The sequence below is a fragment of the Pan paniscus genome, chromosome 10 (assembly GCF_029289425.2).
Source record: "Pan paniscus chromosome 10, NHGRI_mPanPan1-v2.0_pri, whole genome shotgun sequence".
Classification (NCBI taxonomy): domain Eukaryota; kingdom Metazoa; phylum Chordata; class Mammalia; order Primates; family Hominidae; genus Pan; species Pan paniscus.
The window spans coordinates 104,069,818-104,097,112 of NC_073259.2; the positions used below are offsets into that span (position 1 = coordinate 104,069,818).

At 38.6% G+C, this 27,295-nt stretch overlaps 1 protein-coding gene across 2 annotated transcripts in view; it reads right to left on the reverse strand.

Moving 5' to 3' along the window:
• Positions 1-1,722: 1,722 nt before the first annotated feature.
• The window catches only part of LTA4H (leukotriene A4 hydrolase), a 34,898-nt gene continuing 9,325 nt past the window's right edge, over positions 1,723-27,295 (reverse strand). Inside the window, exons 4-19 of one of the 2 annotated variants that reach the window (XM_003808244.4) lie at positions 25,371-25,439; positions 23,010-23,114; positions 21,943-21,995; positions 20,030-20,102; positions 19,625-19,765; positions 18,419-18,442; positions 17,906-17,976; positions 16,451-16,562; positions 15,723-15,867; positions 14,618-14,721; positions 14,056-14,126; positions 9,961-10,015; positions 7,193-7,288; positions 4,711-4,793; positions 3,840-3,944; positions 1,723-1,996 (exon numbers count right to left, since the gene is read on the reverse strand). In XM_003808244.4, coding sequence (XP_003808292.1) covers positions 1,879-1,996; positions 3,840-3,944; positions 4,711-4,793; positions 7,193-7,288; positions 9,961-10,015; positions 14,056-14,126; positions 14,618-14,721; positions 15,723-15,867; positions 16,451-16,562; positions 17,906-17,976; positions 18,419-18,442; positions 19,625-19,765; positions 20,030-20,102; positions 21,943-21,995; positions 23,010-23,114; positions 25,371-25,439 — 1,425 coding nt within the window. In that variant the 3' untranslated portion in view covers positions 1,723-1,878. The remainder of the gene's footprint in view (positions 1,997-3,839; positions 3,945-4,710; positions 4,794-7,192; positions 7,289-9,960; positions 10,016-14,055; positions 14,127-14,617; positions 14,722-15,722; positions 15,868-16,450; positions 16,563-17,905; positions 17,977-18,418; positions 18,443-19,624; positions 19,766-20,029; positions 20,103-21,942; positions 21,996-23,009; positions 23,115-25,370; positions 25,440-27,295) is intronic. The other variant, XM_008960325.4, reaches the window with a different exon arrangement.

Below are 27,295 nucleotides of genomic sequence, written 5' to 3' on the forward strand. Positions count from 1 at the left end.
CTGCAGCATAGATAAGTGACCAAGAGGACAGAACAAGGCGGGTGGATTGCTTGAGCCCAGGAGTTCGAGACCAGCCTGGGCAACATGGCCAAACTCTGTCGCTACAAAACAAAAATTAGCCAGACATGGTGGTGCATGCCTGTAGTCTCAGCTACTCCAGAGGCTGAGGTGGGAGGATGGCTTGAACCCAGAGGCCGATGCTGCAGTGAGCTATGGTCATGCCACTGCACTCCAGCCTGGGTGACAGAGTGAGACCCTGTCTCAAAACAAAACAAAACAAAAACTGCTAGGGAGAGTGAGAGCCAGGGAAAAGTCAGGATTCCGGGAATAGGCAGGAATATGTCTCTTCCATACCTGTCCCACCTTGGGTGTTTGCTCCTATTGTAACTTTAGTCACTGCATTAGCACTTTGAGGGGTTATTTGGTCAGGACACCACCCCCCACCCCCACCCCATGCCAACAATTATACTCTAAGACACCATTCCTCTTACACAATTTATTTGACCAGAGGTGGACCCAACCTGGGTTAGAGTCTCACCTCTGGGAATTTGGAATGTGATAGCCTCTCCATGTGGTCAGAACTATTTGCAACAGTAAAGCTGGAGAGTGGCCAGCCTGTACAACGTAGACTAGAGAGGCAGAGGTGAGGGACAGGAGCACTGATGGTGCTGCAGTCCTGGGCGTCAGACCCCTTCTGTCCGTCCCAGGTTCTGATAATCTCCCCATACCTAGCATCCTTAAAATAATCTTCCTTTCCCTTTTTGACTTCTGGTCACTTGGATTGCTGTTACTTGCAATCAAAGAATTCTAACACAGCTATGGTTCTAATTAATTCTAACTAATAGAGCTAATACACTAATAATTCTACCTAATACAGCTATGTGTGCTGAGGTGCGCTGGGGCACTACATTGCATTGGCAGGGGTGCTTTGTTATGTTTGTCTTTTATTTGGTTCAAGTTATTTTGTTGTCTTTGAACAGACTGTGAGAGGGATGGGAAAGACTGGTGTTTGGGGTGGCCATCTGACCTCTGATGGACAGGAGACCAGGACAAGCCCACTGGATGAGCCGGAGGGGTCCAGGAGGAGGGAGTTGAGAGCTCCTGCTAGGGTTGACACATTCTGGTAAGGAGTTCATCTGCTGTCCACCAGGTAGGTGGTGTGCAAATACAACTGAGCATTCACGTTTAAGGTTTTTTTTTATCTTTTATTTTTCGAGGCAGAGTCTCCCTCTGTTGCCCAGGCTGGAGTGCAATGGCGCCATCTCGGCTCACTACAACCCCCGCCTCCCAGATTAAAGCAATTATCCTCCCTCAGCCTCCCGAGTAGCTGGAATTACAGTCGTGCCACCACGCCCAGCTAATTTTTGTATTTTTAGTAGAGACGGGGTTTCACCATGTTGGCCAGGCTGGTCTCAAACTCCTGACCTCAGGTGATTCACCCGCCTTGGCCTCCCAAAGTGCTGGGATTACAGGCGTGAACCACTGTGCCCGGACTTATGTTTAAGGTTATTTAAAAAGCAAAGCAAAATCCTAACCATGTTGAATTTTTGAATCTGCAGCAGATTCAAATTAATGAATTTAAATCATATATCAGGTAAAATACTACCTTGACATATTTTGTGATCATACTGGGAGAAAATTAATATAAAGCTAATTCAAAATTTTTAAATTTGTAAATCGAAAGATTAAACCTTGTTAAAATTTACAAAGAATATGCCACTATAAGAAGAAGTAGCTCAACTTTATTTTAGTAAAATCACCAACAAAACAATAAAAAGCCAAAACCAAAAAGACAGTTTTAATTGTGAGCTGAAGTTTTATATTTCTTTACGAATTCCATTTAAAAAAGAGAAATCTCTAAAATCAATACGCAGGTCTTTAATCCACTTTTAAGTCTTTCCCCACCAGCATTGCAGTCACGGGATGCATGCTTGCTTTGTGCTCTTGGTAGGTTCGGACAGCTTGATCATGGGATTTGTCAAAGGCAGCAAGATCCCTGCCAAAAAAGAAAAAATTGAAAAGAAAGAAAGGCGAGAAGGAGAAAGGGAGGGAGAGAAGAAAGAAAGGAGGGAAGGGGTTCAGAGGAAAGGAAAAAGGAAGGAGAAAGAGAATAAGAACATAAGTCAATACCCAAGATTAAATTAAAGGATGTCAGCAGGGGTGACAGCCAGCATCACCCAAATAAGGCACCAGTCCCAGCCAATCAGATGGGTATGGTCCTGTCACAGGGTCCCAGAGACCTCCTTCTGTACCAGAGACTGGCCTTTATACTGGCAGATCAGACATTTTGCAGCAAGTTACAGGGAAGGGCTAGAGTGGCTGGGACCAGTGGCTATTTACCAAGCAGCATGGAAGGATTTTATTATTTGAACAGAGTCCTCTCATCTCCTGGCTAAATATCAGCCCTGTATGTGAGAGTGAGCCTCAAAGCCTTTCTTTTTAAAAACTGCTTTAAAAAAATTTTTTTTAATCAAGATTTTAAGAGTATGAAAACACTAAAATTTATATAGAATTTCTGAAAACTTCAAATAATTGAGAATAAAAGTCCTGACCACAGTGAAATAATAAATACATAATAAATAATACACTAAATAAATAATAAATACACTAAATAAACAGGACCTACCATACAAAAGGTAGGATTAGTCATTTTTAATGTAACTACTATAAACATCATAAAACAGAAATATTTATTTTTCCCACAAAAGGTATACTCTTATTTATTTTATTCATTTTTTTTTTTTTTGAGACAGAGTCTCGCACTGTCACCCGGGCTGGAGGAGCTGGAGAGCAATGGCGCAATCTCAGCTCACTGCAACCTCTGCCTCCCGGGTTCAAGCGATTCTCCTGCCTCAGCCTCCCAAGTAGCTAGGATTACAGGTGCCCACCACCACACCTGGCTAATTTTTTGTATTTTTAGTACAGACAGGGTTTCACTATGTTAGCCAGGCTGGTCTCAAACTCCTGACCTTGTGATCTGCCTGCCTTGGCCTCCCAAAGTGCTGGGATTACAGGCGTGAGCCACCGCGCCTGGCCCAAGTATACTCTTATTTAAAAACCTATTTAAAGTATACTTTACTCAATCCAAAGCTAGATGGGTTTTAATTAGGGAAAGCATATAAAATATACTTAAAACTTAATTTTGTGGTCACATCAAAAAAGAGATAATGACTTATTTTGCCAAGTTTTATGATATTATATGGCCATCACTTTTGAAGGCCAAAACTGCAATTACTTTTGCACCCACCTAAATACTTGTGAAGTAAATGAAAAGCAAACAAAAGCAATCATGGATATTTATGGCATGATTTTTTTTCCCAGAATTTGGACAAAATTCATAAAGACCTTGACTGAGATATTATTGTATCTTGCTGTCAAGATACAACTTATCCCCCCCTCACTAAGCATTCCTTTATTATGTCAAGCAACCTACCCTTGACCTCTATGCAACATTTGAACACAAAAGAGTTAGCTTTATCTGCTTATTTCTCCTTACATTTAACTTCAGACTCTCTTTCTTGTCTATACCTACCCACCAATTATCTTCTAGTTACCTTTAAAAATCTTTGTGTATATAAGGCTATCTTTGATTTATTTCTATTTTATCAGTATCTAACTCTATTTGATCCAAAATAGTAATCCATATATAATGCTTCTAAAAAGAGGAATGAAATTATTTCAAATTTTAAATATTTATAAGTGTGAATCCCTATTCCAAAATTATACTGATAAACTTTCACAAATTAAAAAATATTGTCATATAGATTACGTTTAAATATTTGACAGTTTTCTTCCTGTTTCTTAGATGAATTCAAAGCACAGTCTGAGTGGGCTCTTACTTGAATAAGGGCCGGGTAAACTTCATTCTTCCTTGTTCAGTTGCCATCTTTAGCGCCAAAGGAATTGCGTCCTCCCACTTGGATTGAATGCAGAGCCGCAGCCATCTAAAAGGAGGATTTGGGGGGAGCATGGAGTAGAAAATGAGGAAGAGGCAGGATATGACAGGTATATCTTAATATTACTTCTGTAGTGATATGAATAACCCCACTATAGTTATACTGTACACCACTTTATGGTATGTCTTGATTCTGAGACTCTCAAATCCTTATATATACAATTTAATAATTGGTGAAGAGAAAGAAGAGGAGCTGGTTCTTGAAAAAGATCATATATTTTTAAAGGTCTGGATCAGGTAGGTGCTCACATACCTTATAAATACAATTTCTGAAGGAACTAAACTTTGGTTTAAGCCTCACATTACAAATTTGAATTAAGAAAGATCAGGTAGGTGCTCACATACTTTATACATGCAATTTCTGAAGGAATTAAACTTTGGTTTAAGCCTCACATTACAAATTTGAATTAAGAAAGATTAACATATAATAGAATAAAATATTTCTAACTATTCCCATTTCAAAGTAGATTTAGTTGGTTGTGGAGAAAGCCTATTTACCACGGAATCCTTCATTCTAATTTTTTTTTTCTTTTAAGGCAAGAGAGGTTTAGAGCAAAGTCTAACAAAAAGATTAATACTATCGGATTACATATTGCAACTATTCCTTAAATACCACTATAAGTATTTATATAGAAGCAGTCAGTTTGACAAGGAATTCTCAAGACTCAAGTATGTCTCATACTCTGCATTCCCTTTCTCCATCTTTCAAAGGAGTTTTCTGCTTTCTTCCACAGAGACAAGTTAAAATGATGTACCTGAATCGTATTTCAGAATTGTTAATGGCATTGAAGTTGTACACCTCTTGCATTCGCTTTATGTGCCCCAATGGAAGAGGTGCCTAAGAGCAAAATAAAGAAGTATACCGTATCATTTCAACAGGATTCCTTGGAAGAAAGGAGCTGGAGAGAAATGCATAGCCAGATTAAAATCCTAAATATTTTATAATATAGAAATAAGTTAGATAAAAATAAAAGAAACAAATTGCACGCTAAAGTAAATTCTGTGCAAACTTATTCCAGATGAGGATATTCTACTGGGAGCACAGGGATAATTTACTTTGTGAAGTATTCAGCATTAAATGAGAAATGCTCTTCTTAGACTTTTTAGCATGTATAAATATTATCTTTCAGACTTTTCCTAGAGTTTTTCTAGTTATTCTCTATAACTTATATATCTTAAATGCAATTCCATTCTCCAGATGAAATCATAGTTCCTTAATTTTTGCCTGATTCCCCCTAGCTTTATCTTTGTATATTTCCTCTGAAATCCCTCTTAAATTATCTGCATACCTACATAATAGCAGTTCTTAAATGTTTGTATTATAGATCTCTTTGGGAATCTGGTGAATAATGTGGACTCTTTCCCTAGGGGGAAAATACACTTACTACATGAATACAAACTTCTGTATACAATTTCAGGGGGTTCATAAGCATCCTATCCCTACCTCAACTCACCCTAAAAGGGAGGACAAGTTTGGGTGAAGGAAAGAAAAAAGATGAGTTCAGTTTGGACAAGCAGAGAGTTTGTAGTGCCTGTGAGAGGCAGAGGTGCCTCTAGGTAGATGATAACTCTCCCCTCCAACCACGACCTCCTTACCTCACAGGACTCCACACTCACTAACCAATCTCTGCTCTCATGAACTACTAATCCTGTCGCTAATAATTTAGTCCATTAGCCCCTTATGGACACATGCAACTCCAAGTCTACCCTGGTAGACCAACTGGTTAAGGTCATCTCCAAGGCTCCCTGACTTGCCCTAAGTTTTGCTATACCCATTCCAGAATCACCCTACCATGTTCTCTCTCTCTGTGGCCCTAGACCACCCACCAGTGGTAGAGCAATTTATGAAACCATGATAACCCGATGCACTAAAAATAGATTCTCTCTTTGATGGGTCCTTTGTTGTGTCAAAATCCTATTCCTAATTTTTGCATCAATTCCACATAAAATTCCGCTCCAAATCTTCTTCCTTCTCAAGGTCCTTAGACTGAAGACTTCCCTTTCATGGAAGTCTTTAAAATCCAGTCATTGGTTTATCTCAAAATGCAGCAACTCCTTTCGGTTTCATCTATTCTTTCAATTGCCTAGATTCGAAACCTTAAAATCTGCTTGGATTCTTTACTGTCAACCCCTATATCCAGTCAGTCACAGAGCTCTGTGCTTTCACCCTGTGTAACCTCTTTCTCACGTCCTGTTCTCTCCTCTCCCCACAACTTACTCCCTCAAGTCCGGTACTCCTGCCAGTCTCCCAACTAGTAACTTCACCACCATGCAACCTTCATGGCCCCAGATTAGTTTTCTACAACCCAGCATTTCATCCCGACTCTCCTGCTGGATTTTTAAAATCCTTTCCTACTGATCAGTGTAAGATCTAAAATTTCTTAGCTTAGCATTGAGAGTCATCACATCTGGTCCTACCAGCTTTTCTAGTGTTACCTTCACTGACTTCCTTACCCAGTGCTACTGTTTACTCCAGCAATGCTGCAGACGAATTCCAGCCCTTGCTGCTCCCTCCACCTTGAATTTCTACCTCCCTGCTAGCCCTGGGGGTGCAAATCAAATCAAGTCTCCTCCAAAATTCCCTCTCTGATGCCCCTAGCTGGAAGAGTCTTTCACTAATTAAGTTTTTCCAAATGATACCTAAAGTATGCCTCCTTTTATTGCTAATGTTTTTAAAAAAATTTTTTTATGAGATGGAGTTTCACTCTGTTGCTCAGGCTGGAGTACAGGGGTGTGATCTCGGCTCACTGCAACCTCCGCCTCCCAGTCCAAGTGATTCTCCTGCCTCAGCCTCCCAAGTAGCTGGGATTACAGGCACCTGCCACCATGCCAGGCTAATTTTTATATTTTTAGTAGAGACGAGATTTCATCATGTTGGCCAGGCTGGTCTCGAACTCCTGACTTCAAGTGATCTGCTTGCCTCGGCCTCCCAAAGTGCTGGGATTACAGATGTGAGCCACCGTGCCTGGCTTATTGCTAAATTTTGCATGTGTTCCCCTTCCTACTAGATTATAAGTTATTTGAAGATAAGGTATATCCTTTCTTACATATTTTCATATTTAGCACAATATAAAACACAGTAAGCATTCAATGCTTTTTTAAAGAAATGAATAAATTTTATAAATGATTTTTTCCCCATTAGTTTCCACGTTAATAATCTTTTGCCAAGTTGGGTAGAACATAAATGCTGTGCCTTTCTGTCCATTTTAATTTCTAAGGTTTTGAGCTAGTACTTACCCTCTGGAGCGTCTGTGCTAAAAACTCATTCAATTGATGAGAAGAGAGATCTTTCAGGTCTGTGGCATTGAATGAATTTAAATCATCTTCTTTGGCCTAAAATAAATGTTACCTAGTTATTTTTGTTCAAGTACAATTTAATAATACTTATTGGTTTATCTGACATAAAAGTAAAAATTCAGAAAAAGAACCATATGAATGAACAAGATTATTCAAAATAAATTTAAGGCTGAGTTACTTAAGTAATCATGAGATTGAGTTACTGTAATTTAAATAGCTGATATGACTCCTAGAATCTATATTACTTAAGAAAAAGTAGATTATGGGTAGGAAGAGTGGAAGAAACTGTTGACATTCATTGTACCATTTGAGGTATAGAAATTTCCAAAGCAAAGAAACATTTCAAAATGTATGCATGTCGACTAATTTATAGACCAATTCAAAAATGTAAAGAACAAAATCGTATATTTTTAAATATTACATTAATAAATTGGTAAGGCCATAAACTAATGTTTTCCTCCATCCCCACATATTGTTTTCCCCACTTAATCTTAGAAACCATCTAAGAAAAGAAAAATGAGCCTGCACTTTTCAAATTTGGATTTACTCTCAAAAATCTTTGAGAAGATGATTAAGCAATATTAAATAAAGCTTATAAAAATAAGGATTTTTAAATCTTTTAGAACTACTTGTATATTCTTTTAAATTAGGGCTTTTGTTACTTTAAAAGAAATATATGCAAATACTAAAAAATCAAATAGGACAGAAGGAAAAATTCTTTTGGTTTTGCTCCCTGTCTCCAAGTACTACTCCTCAGTAACCAATATTAGTAGTTTCTGTATATCCTTCCACTAAATTTGATGCATAGGTATATACCCTTTTAAATAAATATTTTGCATCTTCCCCCCCCTTCAGAAATCTCTTTAATAGCAATACTTCTTTTCCCTTTACAACTTATCCTTCATATGAGAACTTACAGCTCCAGCTCATTTTCTGTGCAAAAACCTGCAAATCTAAACTATATATTAATTAAGGATATATTTATGTGGTAAAAACATAAAAAGCAAGAGAATGATACACCAAAATTCAGGACAATGGTTACCTGGATGGGTCAGCAAGGAGGGTGGAGAGGGGGATAAGATGGGGAGGGATGCTACAGAGGTACCGGTAAGATTTTACTTCTTATGCTAGTGGTGGGTCACACAATTGTTTTATACACCATATGAATATGTTATAAATATTCTTTTGCATTTATTTACTATTTAAGACAAATCACTGAGAAATAAAATACATAAGGAAAAGAGTGCATTAGTGAATACAGTGTCCTGAATCTGTTCCTAACACTGCCTGTTTCTACTAATATTGAAGAGTTGATCATTATCTACCTTAACTGCTGGGCCCAAAGGAATATTTGAGCAGAAATTAGTAGCAGTTTTAACTAGCACCAAATAAGCCGGAATACATTTTTCAAACTAAAACAGAGGATTTTAATACACTCACACTGTTAAAAAATCCTGTTTCCCATAGAAATCTCTTATACTTTTCTTCATGACAAGTTTGTCAACTACACAAAACAGGTTTTAAAAGGCAATAGCTAAACTGATTGCACAGCTGGAGGCCATTATCCTAAGTGAATTAACACAGGAACAGAAAACCAAATACAGCATGTTCTCACAAGTGAGAGCTAAATGACTGTATATTCATGGACATAAAAGTGGCAACAATAGATACTGGGCACTACTAGGAGTGGGGCAAGGGTTGCAAAACTACTGGGTACTGTGCTCAGTACCTGGGTGATGGGATCAATCATACCCCAAACCTTAGCATCACACAATATGCACGTGTAACAAACCTGCACATGTGTCCCCTGAACTTAAAAGTTGAAATTAGGTAAAAAAATGATAAATCTGTTGCAAATTAATAGGAATAAAAGTATTCCTAAATCTTCTGTTATTTTTCATTAAAGAATTATCAAGGGCACATCCTTACTTTGGCTTCAGTAAAGGGTTCTATTTTAGTACATATATGAAGAAGCGCCTCTTTAAGAAGCTTCACAGAAAGTGAACAAAGAGCAAAAGTGCTTCGATTCTTTCCACCACTAATAGCAGCTGGTCACCCAAGATCATTTTAGATTTACCTGGTATGTGAAATTGCTATATTGGAAGCAGTATCTTATAAATGATTTAAAAGGAAAAGAAAGGTAAGATGCAAATATTTTTGCATACTTTTTTTTAAGAGTTAAGAAGCAAGAAAAATCAGGATTAATGCCTTCAACATCAATTTTTCCCCCCATAAAACTTAATTTTCTAGGCTGGGCACAGTGGCTTATGCCTGATGCCTGTAATTCCAGCACTTTGGGAGGCTAAGGTGGGAGGATCACTGGAGACCAGGAGTTTGAGACCAGCATGTACAACATAGACCCTGTTTGTACAAAAAGTTTTAAATTAGCCAGGCACGGAGGCACATGCCTGTAGTTCCAGTTACTCCAGAGGCTGAGGTGGGACGACTGACTGAGCCCAGGAGGTTGAGGCTGCAATGAGCCATGATCACGCCACTGTAGTCCAGCCTGGGCAACAGAGCAAGACCCTGTCTCAAACCCTTAATTTTCTATATTGAGAGTAGATATAATATCACCTTAGATAAACCTGACTTTCAAATAGCCTTTCCAAATATAACTGTTTGTGATTTAAAGTACCCTCCCTGCTTCATGAGTAAAGACATATTTGCACAATTCAAAAAGGAATCAAAAATCGCACATTATTACTTACAGTAATCCATCTTTGACTTAAGGCAATACAAGCATTTGTCAGAGTCATATCATAACTGCAAAGATAAAGATTAAATTGTTTAAAATGCACATGCTTTTGCAGAAATGCAGTTTTAAAGCTACAGTACATACTTAAATTTCAAAGTCCCTTTTCAATAAGGAAAACAAACTCCAAAGTGATGAAAATAGGAAATATTTTACCTAACTTACATACTACTGGCATCATCCAAGAACTCAAAAACCCAAATGGATACCACATTAATGAAACACCCATCTATCTTTTAGAAAGAATGCTAAAGCACCTCAGCAAAAGACTGTCATGTGCTCAAGTAGTATATGTTAAAGTAGTTGGAATCAGTTGAGCATATTTACTACATGGCAGGAACAGTTCTAGGCACTCAAGACAACAAGATGAACAACACCAAGTCCTTGCTGTCATGGATTTTACTTGGTTGTTCCAAACATCTAATCATCTAACACACCTGCAAGCACCTGCTACATAATTGGCACCGTTCTAGATGCTAGACCCTTGAGAGCCCGATACCATTGCCTGATGATTTCATTCCTTTTTAGAAGAAAATGAAATTAACACATGGTAATTGTTAAGCAAATTATACCAATATTTGTGTGTTCTCAACTTAGAAATCATATTTTGCAACAATGGGAAAGAACATGCAGTGTGTGCAAAATTCTCGCAAAACATCCCTCTTTGTCCGTAAATCATGCTTGCTTGTACTGAAATGCTTGTATTAGGGAACAGAGAGGCAGCTGCCCCTTAGAGCCTAAATGAAGTAAGTTTTGATTAGAAGTTACCACTGAATCTCCCTTAAAGAGAGTTGTGACTGGGACTCCGTTTGTTCCCTAGGGGAGACAATAAAGAGGACAACACAGCTCCCACCTCGAAGCAGCTGCCAGTTTATTACATGAAGTGTCAGGTTGTGGACTGCAGGCATGCCATTTTGTCTTCAAGAACAGGTGGGATCAGAGGTCCTTGACTGATCAGAATACACTGCTTTCAACTAAAACATTATTAGCATTGATTTCTTAAAAAATAATAGCAAAGTAGAAAACCTTTAGCTGGTCTGTTTCTTCATGTCCTGAAACTTCCTTATCAGTGTAATTAAAAGTACTAAGTTAAGAATTAGCCTGGGAAAGGACCCTACTTATGGCAAAGTCTTCAGAAAAGCAAAGAGCAAAACCAGATATGTGCCTTGTTCTCATGGTTCTGACAGTATAGCAAAGAGGAAATACTTTAATCACACGAATAAATGTAAAGTTAGAACCGTGCAACTGCTACGAAGAGAGGATATAGCACTAAGAAGCCCTAGAATGGGAGATTTGACCTGGCCAGGGATGTCAAGAAATGCTTCCAAGAGGAAGTGGTTCTTGAGCTGAGATTGGAATTAACTGGGCAAAGGGCTCCGGGTAGAGGAAACAGCATGCTCAGGTACTATGTTGGAGGACATATGGGGAGTTCGAGAAACTCCAAAACTGCCAGTGTGACTGAAGCAAAGGGAGCTAGAGTGTTAGGAGCTTATAATCCCCACTAAAGGATTTTGTCTTAGCCCAAGAGCAAAGAGATACCAGTGGAGACTGCTAAGCAGGAGGACACCATGACACATTTGTGCTTTTAAAGGTTTACTCTAGCTTTAGTGTGGAGAGTGGCTGGGAGAAGTCAGAACAGATACAAGTGCACAGTTTGGGTGCCAGAACAGTCTTCCAGGATGTGAAGATGTGATACTGAACTTGGACAGTGGTAGTAGAAATGGAGAGATGTGGATAGACTCAGATATTTAAATACATATACAAATGATGAGAGCATTATAAAAAGAGGATCGTGGAAGCCAAGATTCTGTACTGCAATGGATCAAAGTATTTTCTGTGGTTTGAGATTTTCTAAGATACTCTCTCTTTACAGAATTCCCGGGCACAGGAATGATTCCAGGGTTCCTCCGGCACTTTGCTATTACTTGAAAGCAATCTTAAGGGATCTAGAATGAACCAATGCCCAAAAAGGATCCCTTAGCAGCGGTGATATCAAAGAAACACTTTTGAAGAAGTAATTTTCCACCCAGATTTCCCCAATTTTAAAAGCAATGGGCAAAGCCTTCTCCACTCCTAAACTTCCTGGAACTGTCTTTTGGCTTTATCAGGCCCCTGAAGTTAGAGTCTTTGAAAGACTCCAAACTCCAAATTCTATGCTTTTATTCTCAGGCTCCTCATAATTCTACAGCACACCAGACTGCTGACCACTCTCCGTACCACTTTTAAATTATTTCTTCCCACAACTTTCTTAACAATGAATTAACCTTTGAAATCTTTTTAATTTTCCATTTATTTTGCTACCTTTCCTCTGTCCTAGCTCTAAAATGAAGATCCTCTAAGGTTCTAAAGTTTACTTCTTGTATTCTCCTTTGTAAGTCATCTCTTAGACGATGTCCAAATCCATCACCATTAAAATTAATAGTTTCCTCACCCGCAACACTTAATATTTTTTTAAAAAAATATGTTTCATTGTATTATAATTACTTGATACATACATATTTGCTCCATGAGTTCCTTATTCATCATATTAGTGCCTGACAATAAATGTGTGCTGAATTGAGCTGAATCTTTATTACATCTCTGCTCAGTCATTTTTAATTTCTTCTTTTCTCACCACAGCCAATCAGTTGCCAATAGATTCTAGCCCTCAAACGTCTCTTCTCTCAGTTACTCCTTTCTTTTCCACTGCCTTTGTATGACTTCAGGTCCTCATAATCTCTAGCAAGGCTGTTGTAAAAATTAACGAGATAATGTATGGCACTTCTTAATGAAGTGCTAGGAAAAAAATCTGAAGTATTATTTTTGCTGATACCTTTTTTAGACGTTAAAAGGGTTTACTGATGATTTGTGCCACCTGTTTCCAAAACAAAATTCGAAACATTCTATTGTAATCACCCCTCCCTATCTGAGCTCCTGTTTCCCACCACAGCCTATGATAACCAGGACTGCCCAGTTAGTGGGGCGCTCTGACCACATTTGTTCCATACTCAAAACTCCCAGTAACTTCTCAGCCAAACACTTCTCGGCCTGGCTGTTTAAAGTGCTTTACAAAAAAACATGACCAGGCCTCATCTTGTTTCTTAGCTTCTCTCCTGCTGCTCCCTGCACATCAATTACACTGGCCTGTTTAGTGTAAGAGAAGCTGGTAGGCAATTTTGGTGATCCCAAAGAAAGGCAACAAGAGAACATGCCATGGAACACGCCATGGTCAGTGTCCTCACACAACTCGTGAAAGACCAGGGTTCAGGTCCGAGTGAAGGAGGGGGTTCAGTATAAAAAGCAGTATATTGAGGCCGGGCACGGTGGCTCACACCTGTAATCCCAACACTCTGAGAGACAAAGGCAGGTGGATCGTTTGAGGTCAGGAGTTCGAGACCAGCCTGGGCAATATGGTGAAACCCTGCCTCTAGCAAAAGTACAAAAACTTAGTCGGGTGTGGTAGTGCGCATCTGTGGTCCCAGCTACTTGCAAGGCTGAGGTAGGAGGATCACTTGAGCCTGGAAGGCAGAGGGTGCAGTGAGCTAAGATCACATCACTGCACGCCAGCCTGAGCCACAGAGTGAGACCCTGTTTCTAAGAAAAAAGAAGAAAGAAAGCAGTATATTGGAGGCAATAAGACTGCCAGGGTTTGAATCTCAACTTTTACTACTTACTAGCTGTGCAACCTAGGGCAAGACACTTTACCTAGCTAAACCTAACTTACCTCCTTGGGAAATGGGGATAATAACTTATAACAGTGTTGTAATTAACATAATACTTATAAAATATTTTTATTGCAGAAGTTTGAAGGAAGATACGATAGCTTATTTTCTAAATCCCTCACCATCCTTGTGCAGAAAGGAGGCACTCAATTACTTGAAGTGAAAAACCATATTTGTAAACTGCGGAAATTATTGTTTTGGCCTCAGGGTTAAGGCCAAAACACCTAAGAACTCTGCTCTCATCATTAACTAGTAACAGTTTCAGGAAGGCATACTATTCCTTCAGATATTTTGAGGCTCTCTAGGAGTTAGGAGAATGAGAAGGAAAGCACTAGCAGACAAGTACTTACTTGGGCTTTATGGGAGGCAGTCCAGGAGAGTAGAGCCAGGCATTCCAATCAACTTGATTGAGAACATCAACCTATGAATAGTAAGAATTCACAGTTTACAATAGAATGCCCTTTCCTGTTGAAAAAAAATTTAAACTTATAAGTCCTTAGATATATAATTTTGTCTAATCTGCTATATCAAGATAATTTCTAAATCTTTTTTAAAAATTAATATTTTAAATTGATAGATCATAATTGTGTATACTTATGTGACACAATGCGATGTTTTGATATATGTACTCAATGTGGACTAAGTCAAGCTAATATATCCATTACCTCATCTAACTCTATCTTCTAAAATTTATATTCATCACCATACTATTGATGACTTCTCTGAAATAGGAAAATTCTACAGGTAGTTCATGTGGTTAAGATCACATTTAAAATAGAAAAAATATGCAATGAGAGGTTGAGTCCTAAAGTTCTGAACCAATACTACTATTAGATAATACAAGTTAACCTAATCAGTCAATAAATAGAGATATATCGAGCATGAAAAATAGAAAAGGTTTTTAAATCCAACCTTATCTTTAAAATAGGAATACAGGAAATCCTTCCAGTCATCAGTAGTTATGCTCTTATAGGAAAACTTCTCAACATAAGCTTTTAAGAATCCTAGGAAAATCTCTAAGAGTAAAAAAGAAAAGAAATCAATTCATAGAAAGGTAATTATTTGACATTTTGTGTGCGTGTTTGGCATTGTACTATTAACCACAGAGAACAGAGAACATTCAGAGAATAGAGAAATCTACGAGGACTTTCAGAGTGAAAGAATGTTCAAAAAAGGAGGTGGGACTTAAGTTGGGCCTTGAAGAATATATGTAATTCAGTGGAAGGGAGAAGAGAAATTCTAATTATAGGTAAGGGGATAACACATGAAGACACAGAAAAGGAATGCATAACCCAAGTTCTAAAAGCAATAACCTTCATATGACTAGAAAGGAGAAAAATAAGACTGGACAGGCAGAATGGATCCAGGTGACAGACAGCCTTCCAAGTCAATCAACCAAGGAGAACACCTCAATGTCCATCAGTGGGGGATGGGTACATAACTCAGCATAGCTTTATCATGAAATAGTATGATGGCATTAAAAAGTATGAAACAGATTTATATGTACTGACACAGAAGGGTGTATGTGAAATATCGAGCAAAACAAAACACAAATGCAGAGCCAATATATAGCATGACCCATTTTTTGTAATTAAAATAATTACATGTATTTATTTGTCTGCTTGTTAATTTACACCTAGAAAATGATCTGGAGCCATTTACACCAAACTGCTAACAGTGGTTACCCCTGGGGAGTGGAAAGGGGTTGATGGACTCTCACTTGTTACTCTTATAAACTTCTGTACCATAGAAATGTTTTCAGGGAATACACACTATTATCCTAATTTCAAAAACTGATGAGACTTTTTAAAAAATGAAGCAGCATAATTTAAACCTTAGGGGTTATTAATGGTTTTAAGTTGAGAGGTAACTCAGAAAACAATACAGATTTCTTCAGCAGCTACATCCAGAATGAATTGGAAGTATTAAATGGAACAAAACAATAGTTTACAATTCTTCCTAATTCTCACATTACCCTCAAAAAGAAAAAAAAAATCATAAAATACCAACTACTTACCTGGTCCTCCAAGCAGTTGTTCAAGGTAAAAAAGTAAAGCAAAGCCCTTCTCATAGGGAACTGAAGAATAAGCTACATCAGGGTCTATATCTGTCAGATCAACCACAAGTTTGGTGAAAGGATGTGTCTCCCCAAATGTCTTTACCTGCAAGACATGAAATAACGTGGAGAAACATATAGAAAGACTGCTATCACCACGCAAATAAGCTAATAAGGAGGTATTACTTCACTCAGTGGTGTAACTTTAGGGGAATCTAAAACTTGGAGACTGGAATACTAGGATATGTTGGCATAAACTTCTGGAAGTCTATTAATAGAATGCTTACTTAAGTAATATTCTCTGATGTTTCTTGCTCAATAATACAGGCTTTATTCTTATAAAAAGACTAGAAAAATGATTTAATGCCTGGTCAGCAAATTTGGCTTTCAGGAGACAACACTTAAAAATGACATACCAAATAAGATTCAAACATAGTTAACAGCTATATTAATAGCAAAGACCCAGTGAGGTCCCACAGCTCCCTATTTAGACCAGGTCATCAAAACTACCTTACATAGAACAGTGAACGGTGTGGATCAACACAGTGTTATACCAGCATTGACTTCACTTTCCACACTTGTAAAAATGACTTTTTGGTTGCTACACAGTAAAGACGCTTTTATAAAAACTCAGTTTTTAACACCTATACAACTTTGGATGAAGGTTTTTAAAACTTTGACTCCTTTACCGAATTCTGTAGTTCTCCCCATCCTCCCAGAGCATTAAAATGTCTGAACTTTTCACCAAACAATCGTCCGCAAATGTGGCGTTCCAAGTACACAGTATGTCCCTCATTTAACCTGAAAAAAAAATATTTTAATAAAAACACGGACACAGCTGAGAAGAAAAGACATTTCAATCAAGATATTTTCTTTTTGGCTTTTCTACAGAGGAAAGCAGTTGTAAGGCATGACCACTACAGTCTAAGCCGACTCTGGCTCCCAGGCAGTCAATCCAGAGCAATGGGAAGACCAGCCCAGCAGATGGCAGCAGGGAAAGTTAAGCCCTGGTTCTGCTCTTGCATGTCCCTATGTTAAAAGTGGGAGTATATCAGGAATTAAACTTAACACCTAGACTGAACCTAATACTCCTAACGCTGTATTCTTACAGAATTTTTAAGAACTATCCTTGTTGGCCGGGCATGGTGGCCCACGCCTGTAATCCTAGCACTTTGGGAGGCCGAGGCGGGAGAATTATCTGAGGTCAGGAGTTCAAGACCAGCCTGGCCAACATGGTGAAACCCCGTCTCTACTAAAAATACAAAAATGAGCTGAGCATGGTGGCGTGCACCTGTAGTCCCAGATACTCGGGAGGCTAAGGCACAAGAATTGCTTGAACTGAGAGGCAGAGAGATCACACTACTGCACACCAGCCTGGGCGACAGAGTGAGACTCCATCTCAAAAAAAAAAAAAAAAAAATCCTTGTTGGCTGGGCGTGGCAGCTTATGCCTATAATCTCAGCACTTTGGGAGGCCTAGGTAGGCGGATCACTTGAGCTCAGGAGTTTGAGACCAGTCTGGGTGACATGGTGAAATCCCATCTCTATAAAAAATACAAAAATTAACCAGGCATAGTGGCATGCGCCTTTAGTCTCAGCCACTTTGGAGGCTGAGGAGGGAGGATTGCAACCCTGGAGTTGCAGTTAGCAGAGATCGCACCACTGCACTACAGCCTGGGCCACAGAGTGAGACCTTGTCTCCAATTAAAAAAAAAAAAAAAAGCTGGGCATGGTGGCTCACACCTGTAATCCTAGCACTTTGGGAGGCCGAGGTGGGTGGATTGCCTGAGCTCAGGAGTTCGAGACCAGCCTGGGCAACACGGTGAAACCCCATCTCTACTAAAATACAAAAAATTAGCTGGGCGTGGTGGCGCATGCCTGTAATCCCAGCTACTCGGGAGGCTGAGACAGAAGAATCACTTGAACCTGGGAGGCAGAGCTTGCAGTGAGCTAGATCGCACCACTGCACTCTAGCCTGAGTGACAGAGTGAGACTCCATCTCAAAAAAAAAAAAATCCTTGCCTACCTAAGAGATGATAACAAAGAAAAACAAGAGATACACACAAAACAATTCAGAGTGGTAGGAGGCAGGGAAAAAAAAATCAGCAACATGAACCAATAAAGAAATAATAACAAAAATCTTACCAAAAGTGATCCCAAGTTTTGTTGGTCACTAGATTCCCTGTCCAGCTATGAGATATTTCATGTGCAATGACCTAAAGAAAACAGTGTGATTAATAGTAAGACTGATTATCTTAACCTAAAATAACCCATTCTACTGTAAACACTCCATGTTATTCAATTTTTAAAAAATATTAGCTGAGATATTCAGGGAGTTACTCAGTTCAGCAAAATCTTTAATTTAACCAAAGACATACACACACACACAAATATGGCATAAAGTAATTAGAAAACAAAAATTACTTAGAAAATATTAAATAGATATATCACTGCATTAAAAATATTTCATAAATATATGAAGAGATCAAACCATAAAATTTCCTTAAATCTATTACATCTAATTGTTAATAATGTGAGAAGAGTCCCCAAATTGTCCGTTATAACCATATCTTTAACATAAAAATACAAGGGATATTTTAAAATCAGTTGACGTAATACTTCTTGAAGGTAAGGCCATAATGAAAAAGTTTAACTTACATTGGAGAGTGACTTGTCGCCTGCCTACAAAAAAAGAAAATTACCTTAGTATTTTAGTAATCGAATTACAGACTATCTAAAAGACTGCCTACCTAAATACTTAGCATACCGGCACTGGTGATCCACTGTATTTCTACTACAGCACTTCAAAGAAGGTAAAAGAGACCTTAATTGAAAAAACAAAAAAAATACAGAACTAAAAATTAGCATCATTCTTTCTTGCCCTAATTCTAGGGAATTTTTGCAATACAATGAAAGCCAGTCTATTTGTGTCTAACTTCCATGAAACATTTCTTCTACTTCCATTTTTATATCTGCTCTTATTTACCCATCACTTTCTTTCTCTCCTATTACCCAAAATATATTTAATAAAACTTTAGAGTGTCCTATCTGTCCTGTGCTGTATTTTATTTATTTTATTGCTAATCCATCACTCATTTTGGTTCTAGGAAGAATTTAAAGTAGCTCACAGGCATATTAAACATAGCAGCGTACTATGGCCCTAATCCTTTCCTGTATATGGTGTACTGATTTTTTTTTTTAATTGTACCTACACACCAAGTGTAATTGGTATAGTCTGATTGTCTGGATACATAATTTATCAATGAATTGTTGTTACACAGCACCCCCATGCCCAACTCCCCAAATACCGTGAACATAATATTCTCCTTCTCCAAATGGCCTGATTATTTTCCTTTCAAAAACAAGATGGAGGCCTGGTGGGGTGGTTCATGCCTGTAATCCCAGCACTCTGGGAGGCCAAGGCAGGTGGATCACGAGGTCAGAGGATCGAGACTACCCTGGCCAATATAGTGAAACCCCATCTCTACTAAAATTACAAAAATTAGCTGGGCATGGTGGTGTGCACCTATAGTCCCAGCTACTCAAGAGGCTGAGGCAGGAGAATCGCTGGAACCCGGGGGCAGAGGTTGCAGTGAGCTGAGATTGTGCCACTGCACTCCAACCTGGGCAACAGAGCAAGCCTGTGTCTCAAAAAACAACAAAAAAAAATGAGATTGTGATAACCACAATAAACAATAAAATTAGAAACAAAGGTTACACGAACAAGAGAAAAGATTTTTATACATATATATATTATTAGGACTCTAAGGTTCTTTACATATATATACATATTATTAGGACTCCTAAGGTTCTTAAGTTTATTTTTGAAACGTCAATTTCAAATGAAGAAACATTTACACTTACCAGTAGAGTAGGAGTTACAAAAGTAAGGCAAGGATTCTCCATGCCACCATAAGGGAAGGATGGTGGCAGGACCAATAGGTCATACTGTCCCCATACATACGGTCCTCCCAGATCTTCTGCTATTTTAAGCATAGATTCAGTCTGAAAAATCAACATATATATGTCTGTATGCCTTAATTATCACCATTGTACATTTCTTAAAATTGTATATTGCTTTCTATGAAGGTTAAAAGTTAATGATTTTTATGTTAAATGAAAATGATAAAAAGAATGTAGCAACTACACATCTACATAAAAGACAATCTGATTATTTCCCTGTATCACTTAAAACCATCACATTTCACACTCAAAATCTTCAATCTACTGTCTATCACAATGATTACAAAGGATAACTATATGACCAACCTCAGAAAACTCATAAGCAGACTTTTCCACCTGCTCTTTCTCAGACCACACCAAAGTTCTTGGGCCAATTTGCCTGCAAGATTAAAAAGCTTAATAAAAAAGAAATTCACGGCAAATGATTCATCTGGTTCTAAAAAGTAGTTAATGTCTTGTAGACAAACCTTTACAGTGAGAGTGCATTTACCATGTGCCTATGGGAAAGGGATGAGGTTACATGGCGTGAGCCGCAAACTTGCTGTTGTATATGCAGCAATAGATATGCAGCTCTCTAAGGAGGTACAGGCTGGACCAAAGGAAAAAAACCAAGACATAAGGTGTCCCCAATTAGTTTATTGCCTCTTGTAAGACCTCTTGAGGGTCTCATTTCATCCCTCAATTTCACAACTATAGAAACCCAGTCACAACTCATAAGAAACTTTTTTTTTTTTTTTTTTTTTTTTGAGACGGAGTCTCGCTCTGTCACTCAGGCTGGAGTGCAGTGGCGCCATCTTGGCTCACTGCAAGCTCCACCTCCCAGGTTCACACCATTCTCCTGCCTCAGCCTCCCTAGTAGCTGGGACTACAGGTGCCCGCCACCACGCCCAGCTAATTTTTTCTTTTTTTTGTATTTTTAGTAGAGACAGGGTTTCACTGTGTTAGCCAGGATGGTCTCAATTCCCTGACCTCATGATCCGCCTGCCTCGGCCACCCAAATTGCTGGGATTACAGGCGTGAGCCACCACGCCCAGCGTTTTTTTTTTTTTTTTTTTTAAATATACAGGGTCTCATTCTGTTGCCCAGGCTGAGTACAGAGGGGCCATCACAGCTCACTGCAGCCTCCGCCTCCTGGGCTCAAGCAATACTCCCACCTCAGCCTTCTGAGTAGCTGGGACTACAGGCATACACTACCATGCCCGATTAATTTTTTATTTTTTTGTAGAGACATGATCTCACTTATGTTGCCTGGGCTGGTCTTGAACTCCTGGGCTCAAGCGATCCTCCCACTTTGGCCTCCCAAAGTGATGGGATTACAGGCATGAGCCACAGAGCCCAGCCTATAAGACTATTCTAGAACAGGAATGGGTATAAACTTTGTCATGCACTTAAAGGTTGAATACTCTTATATAAGAAGAAACAAATAGAAAATGAAGGAAATCCTGTCAGATGCTATAACGTGGATAAACCTTAAGGGCATTATGACACCTTGAATGAAATAAGCCAGACACAAAGAGATAAAATCATACTGTATGATTCTACTTATGTGAGGTATCTAAAGTAATCAAATTCATAGGAACAGAAAATAGAATGGGTGTTACTAAGGACTGGGCGGTGGGGGAAAGAGGAGCTATTGTTTAATTGGTGCAGAGTTTCAGTTCTGCAAAATGAAAAATTTCTGAAGATCTGTTTCACAACAATGTGGATATACTTAACACTACTGAACCGCACACTTAAAAAGTTAAGTGTGCTTAAAACTAAGAATGAACAAAAAATTAAGAAGGAAGGGCACTTTATTTGTAAAATATTGATAAAATATCTTACATTTCTGTAATATTTGTAGGCTTCCAAGTTCTTTAATATATTTTATCTCATTTGTTTCACATAACCACCCTATGAGGTAGAAAGTCAGACATTATAATTTCAAGGATAAGGAAACAGAGATTGAGAGTGACTTGTTCAAGCTTACATGAGAATCCAGATCTCTAAAGGTAAGAGCATACTCATTTTACAATACTTGAAAAAATAAGGGGTGACTGGTCAAGATTTTTAAATGTAAAATTAATTTGTTGCCTACATTTTAGATTTGAATTTTTCTAGAGCTGTCAGCTTGATATCTTGAGAAATATGCAAATGATTGACCAATTAACCTTGAGAGAAGTTCAAGATGCCTAAGTTTTGATCTTTCCACAAACCTGAAAATTTTTCCAAAAGCTCACCTGCTTTCTAAAGCTCCAACAACTAAAGCAATCAGGTAGCAGGGTATTGGAACCTAAAGAGGGCAAACAAATGCACACCACGTGCTTGCATTAGTGTTCACAAATGTTACACAGTAAGACAATTCATATTTAAAAGTAAGTAAATTCCCTTTCAAATCTCCTAATATTAGTAGGGATAACTTTGCTTTTATACTTCTCAAATAGTTCTCATCTTTAACATATAGCTTGAAATTGTGATATAAAACATTGTTCAAAACATCTATTTGCCTTTTATTCTGCTAGGAACAAAAGCTTCTCACACATGAAAAACAAGATCATACATACTATTAAAAGGTGCATTTTGAGCATTTCTCAAAAAGTAACCTACAGGAAGCACATTTCCCATATGTTTGCCTTTTTCCTCCTGACTTTTAAAAGGTTTTGGTTTTCTTTTTTTATTCCTTTATGTTTCAAAGCACTATTGGCATGTTGTAGAGGCACACAGAGTTACCCGGCAATAAGTAGATGCCAAAGTTATGGGAGCTTGGAACCACAGAAGCTGCAGTGGAAGTCAAATTATCCATTGTGAGGTCAATTAAGAAAACACACACACACACACACACACACACACACACACACACACTCACGCATGCATACACATTCTGTTCACTGAAGGTCAAAGATACATGTCTAATGACCAGGACTGTAACTCAGTGCTTTTTTGGTCTTGACTCCTCCATTTGTAAACACTCTCAACAGCCACTTGCCCACACTGTAGTACCAGGGCAGGTGAATGCCTAAGAACTCAAAAGAACAGGAAGCCAGCCCCTGAACTGGAGTGAGGAAAAATGAAAACAGGCATGCTCCCTATTCTGTCTCTACAGCAAACCCTCTCTTCAATACAACACTCTGTAAGTAGAACAAAACCCTTTAAAAGCACAAAAGAAAAAAAAAATGAAGAAAACAAAAACCAAAAGCTGTTCTCAAAATTCTGAAATATTTCAAAAGTAATTTTGCCCTCTGGATGTGTACAAGCTAACTGTAGTTTACCGCCAATGAAAACAAAAATCTAGACCCTAGGATCTTACTTTTTGGATGAATTTGTATATTTTCCTGCTTGGGTCTTCTGGGTCAGGTGTTTCTCCATCACGAATAGCACTCATAAGTGCCACCAGTTCTTTAGGGACAGACACCTAATCAAGGAGAAAAATCATTTCTAGTCATAAATAAAAGCTTCTATGTGTCTTAAACCATATATGTAAAATAACCTTTTCTTCCCATTCTTGACTATCTAATAAACAGACTATGAACACAAAAAGTATATACATATACAAAAAGTATATATATATACACACACATATATATGAACACAACGTGTATAGATGTGTATATATATGCACACATATATATGTGTGTGTATATATGCACACATATATATGTGTATATATATAAAACACATATACAAAAAGTATATATATACACATATACATATCAGTTTTGTAAATAAAATTAGCAATATGGGAAACTGGCTTCTTTAAAAGTGAATGTGAAATTTCTATCCATTCACCTATGCACATTAAGAGCAGAGTTTTGGTAGAAACTGGATTAAAATCCCAGCTCTGCCACCTAATAACTAACTGCACAAACTTGGGCAAATAAATATAACCCCCGAGCCTCAGTTTCCCCATCAAGTAAGTGTAAAACTTCAAAGGCTTGCTGCAAGGAATAAATAATATAAGTGAAGAGCCCAGCACCATCCCTGGCAATGGCAGCCACCATCCCTGCTCCCCCTACACTCACAAAACAGATTCAAAAGGACGTTATATACTCACTGTAGGACAGAATGGTTTTGAACAATTTTGTTTTGAAAACACACACTTGGAGTTACAAATAGAGGAACCTTTTAAAAGTAGTAACTGTGAAAAACTAAAATTTATTGCTAAAAACTGTCAAATAATTTTCTCTGGAAATCCATACGGAAAAGACCCTTATGCGGCAAACCATATAGTCATTTAACTGTGTATCCTAGCTCCGTGATTCTGAAAGTTTGATTTCTGATGAATGCCAGAATAAAGGACTCCCCCAAGTATTAATGATCAAACAAGAATATATTCCAGTAGGGGCTAGACTTTCATGTTCTTCTTGCATGGCTCAGGACCCAAAGCTATGACTGAGGCAGGCACAGAATTAGAAGTTCCTGAACCAGTGCTACAACAATTATAGATTCTAAAGCACAAAACTATTCAGGAAATAATTTGGTTCAGCCACCTCCCTTCATTTAGGTGGTGATACGTTATATATATGTGTCAACTGAGGTTGCGAGGTCATAAAACTTGTTCAAGGGTCACATCATTATTTATTTATTTTTTTAGAAATGGGGTCTCGCTATGTCGCCCAGGCTGGCCTTGAACTTCTGAGTTCAAGTGATCTTCCCACCTCAGCCTCCCAAGTAGCTGGGACTTCACGCAGTTATTAAGTGGTGGAGAAGAGCCAGAGCCCTGGGATTCTTTGCCTCCAAGTATAATATATCACTGCACTATCCTAGATGTAATTTGGTTGTGGGATGATTTGGGAAGCAAGAAGGCCCCATAAATATGTGTTGGTCCTCATTCTATTTGCTTGGTCTAAGTAGGTCTAGCCTCCGGGATAGTGATTATTTAGTAATTACAGTTCACCTTTTCCAAAAAGGATTAGCAGTACCTACCAAGGGAATAAGTTGGAATTGCATACAGACAAGTCTGAAATACATGCCCACTAGGCTTATATGGCTACAGAATGCATTTACAGAAACTTAAATCGTGCAAATGTCAATTTTTAAAAGTCAAGTAAAAATTGTTCCTAAGTTCTTATTTTTAGATCCAGGATTCTGAATTTCTTCTTTTTGTTTGTTTGTTTGTTTGTTTTTTGGGTTTTTTTTTGAGACGGAGTCTGGCTCTGTCGCCCAGGCTGGAGTGCAGTGGTGCCATCTCAGCTCACTCCAAGTTCTGCCTCCTGGGTTCACGCCATTCTCCTGCCTCAGCCTGCCGAGTAGCTGGGACTACAGGTGCCCGCCACCATGCTCGGCTAATTTTTTGTGTTTTTTTTAGTACAGATGAGGTTTCACCATGTTAGCCAGGATGGTCTCGATCTCCTGACCTCGTGATCCACCCATCTCGGCCTCCCAAAGTGCTGGGATTACAGGCGTGAGACACCGCACCTAGCCCTGAATTCCTTTTTAAAAGTCAGATTGGTTTCCATTTCCTTTTTTTCACAGTTAAAATGTTTAAAACTGCCTTTAAAGTAGAGATTCAGAATGAGTGCCACAGCCTCTTTGTTTACATATTTCAGGTAGAATTTCATTAAGAAAAATAATTCTAGCTCTAGGAATTCAATTATCATCTCTGCTTATCATTTATACCATATTTACTGATATGCATCATTTAATTGAGTTAATAATTCGTAATATTTACCTCTGCAGTATAGGTTAATTTCACAGAAGGAGTGTCCTGACAAGGAAGGATTGCTCTGCAGTGGATGGCCTGAAAAAGGGAGAAACAAGAAGAAATAGCTATTTATCTTTCGCATAAGTCATTAAGAAATCATTAAACATTGCAGCATTGTTCTTAGACATTAAAATAAAAACAGTCCTCATTTCTTGGGATTTTTTTTTTTTTTGAGATGGAGTTTCACTCTTGTTGCCCAGGCTGGAGTTCAATGGCACGATCTTGGCTCACTGCAACCTCCACCTCCCGGGTTCAAGCGATTCTCCTGCCTCAACCTACCGAGTAGCTGGGATTACAGGCATGTACCACCACGCCCAGCTAATTTTGTATTTTGAGTAGAGATGGGGTTTCTCCATTGTTGATCAGGCTGGTCTCGAACTCCCAACTTCAGGTGATCTGCCCACCTCGGCCTCCCAAAGTGCAGGGATTACAGGCGTGAGCCACCACGCCTGGCCTTTTGGGATCTTTTAAAGTCCAAAAATAGATTCTTGGACTTTTAAAAATCAGATTTTCCATTTTAATCTATGGTTAACCCTCACATTTCAGTTGAAGCATGGAGAAACTCTTAAGCAGTGTTTCCTACTCTATGGTCTGGGTGACAGTAGTGCCCAGTGAGAAGCTTTTAGAAACCTGAGAAAAAAGGGCTCTGTAGCAAAACAGACCTGAGAAGTATGGCATACTGCACCACTGTCTTGCAGAGCCACTAGAATATTAGCCGCCTGAAGGCTCTGAACAGACCTACAATAAAGAAACCTGTTTGATTTCTTACATTTGTGTTAACACAAAACCCATTTCTCTCTGGTTTAACACCTAATGGGATGTCAGTATTCTAATGAACACAGCCTGAGAAATGTTGCTGTAATCTTGACACTTCAATCTTGCAGCAAACCTTGTAAGTAAAACAAAGAAGCAAAGAAGGGAGAAAGAACAGTCTCTTTCAATGCCATCTAGACATATTCATTCATATCATATGCAAAGTGTTTCTGTACTGCCACACCAATCGTTATTAACATTGGTTCCATCCAGTATGGCCACAGGCCTGGTGCCGTGGCTCACTCCTGCAATCCCAGCACTTTGGGAGGCTCAGATGAGAGGATTGCTTGAGCTCTAGAATTTGAGACCAGCCTGGGCAACATAGTGAGACCTTACCTCTACACAAAAAAAATTAGCTGGGCATGGTGGTGCACACCTGTAGTCCCAGCTACTCAGGAGGCTGAGGTAAAAGGATCACTTGAGCCCAGGAGTTCTAGGCTGCAGTGACCCAAGTTCGCACCATTGCACTACAGCCTGGGCAACACAGCAAGACCCTGTCTCCAAAAAAAAAAAAAAAAAGAGCACCTAAAATCTTATACCCGGTCTGTTTACAAATAAGTCTGTCTACTGCTGGTGAACAATGAAATGAAAACCCAGCCTCATTGAGACAGTCTACTAAACTCAAAGGAATTCTGATATTAACACCCTTCTCTGAAGCTATTACAAATCCTAAACATACTTCATTCCACCACAAGCTTTCTTAAAACCCCCAAACTCCAGGTCTTTTTATTTCAGTTCTAGAAAATTCTCCAAAGATATAGGCTCCCAAATGACCTCTAGATGGATTAAGTAGGACTAGCAGAGCCACCTGGTTCTCTCTCCCAAAATAGAGTTCCAAGACCATGCCTCTATAGTTCCTTAATGGTTTCTAGTTAGGTGACATGGCAATACCAAAGGGGTTTTTAAATGTATTTCATTGGATAAGGCCAAACCCAGTCAAATATGCATACAGAACAACCGTAAGCAAATTCATCAAACAAAATCATGTCTACATGATTCCTATCACCTCAATCATTTATTAATTTAGCTGAAATCTGTTTCCCATATTCCCAACATTGCTGCCAATAAGAAATGGAATA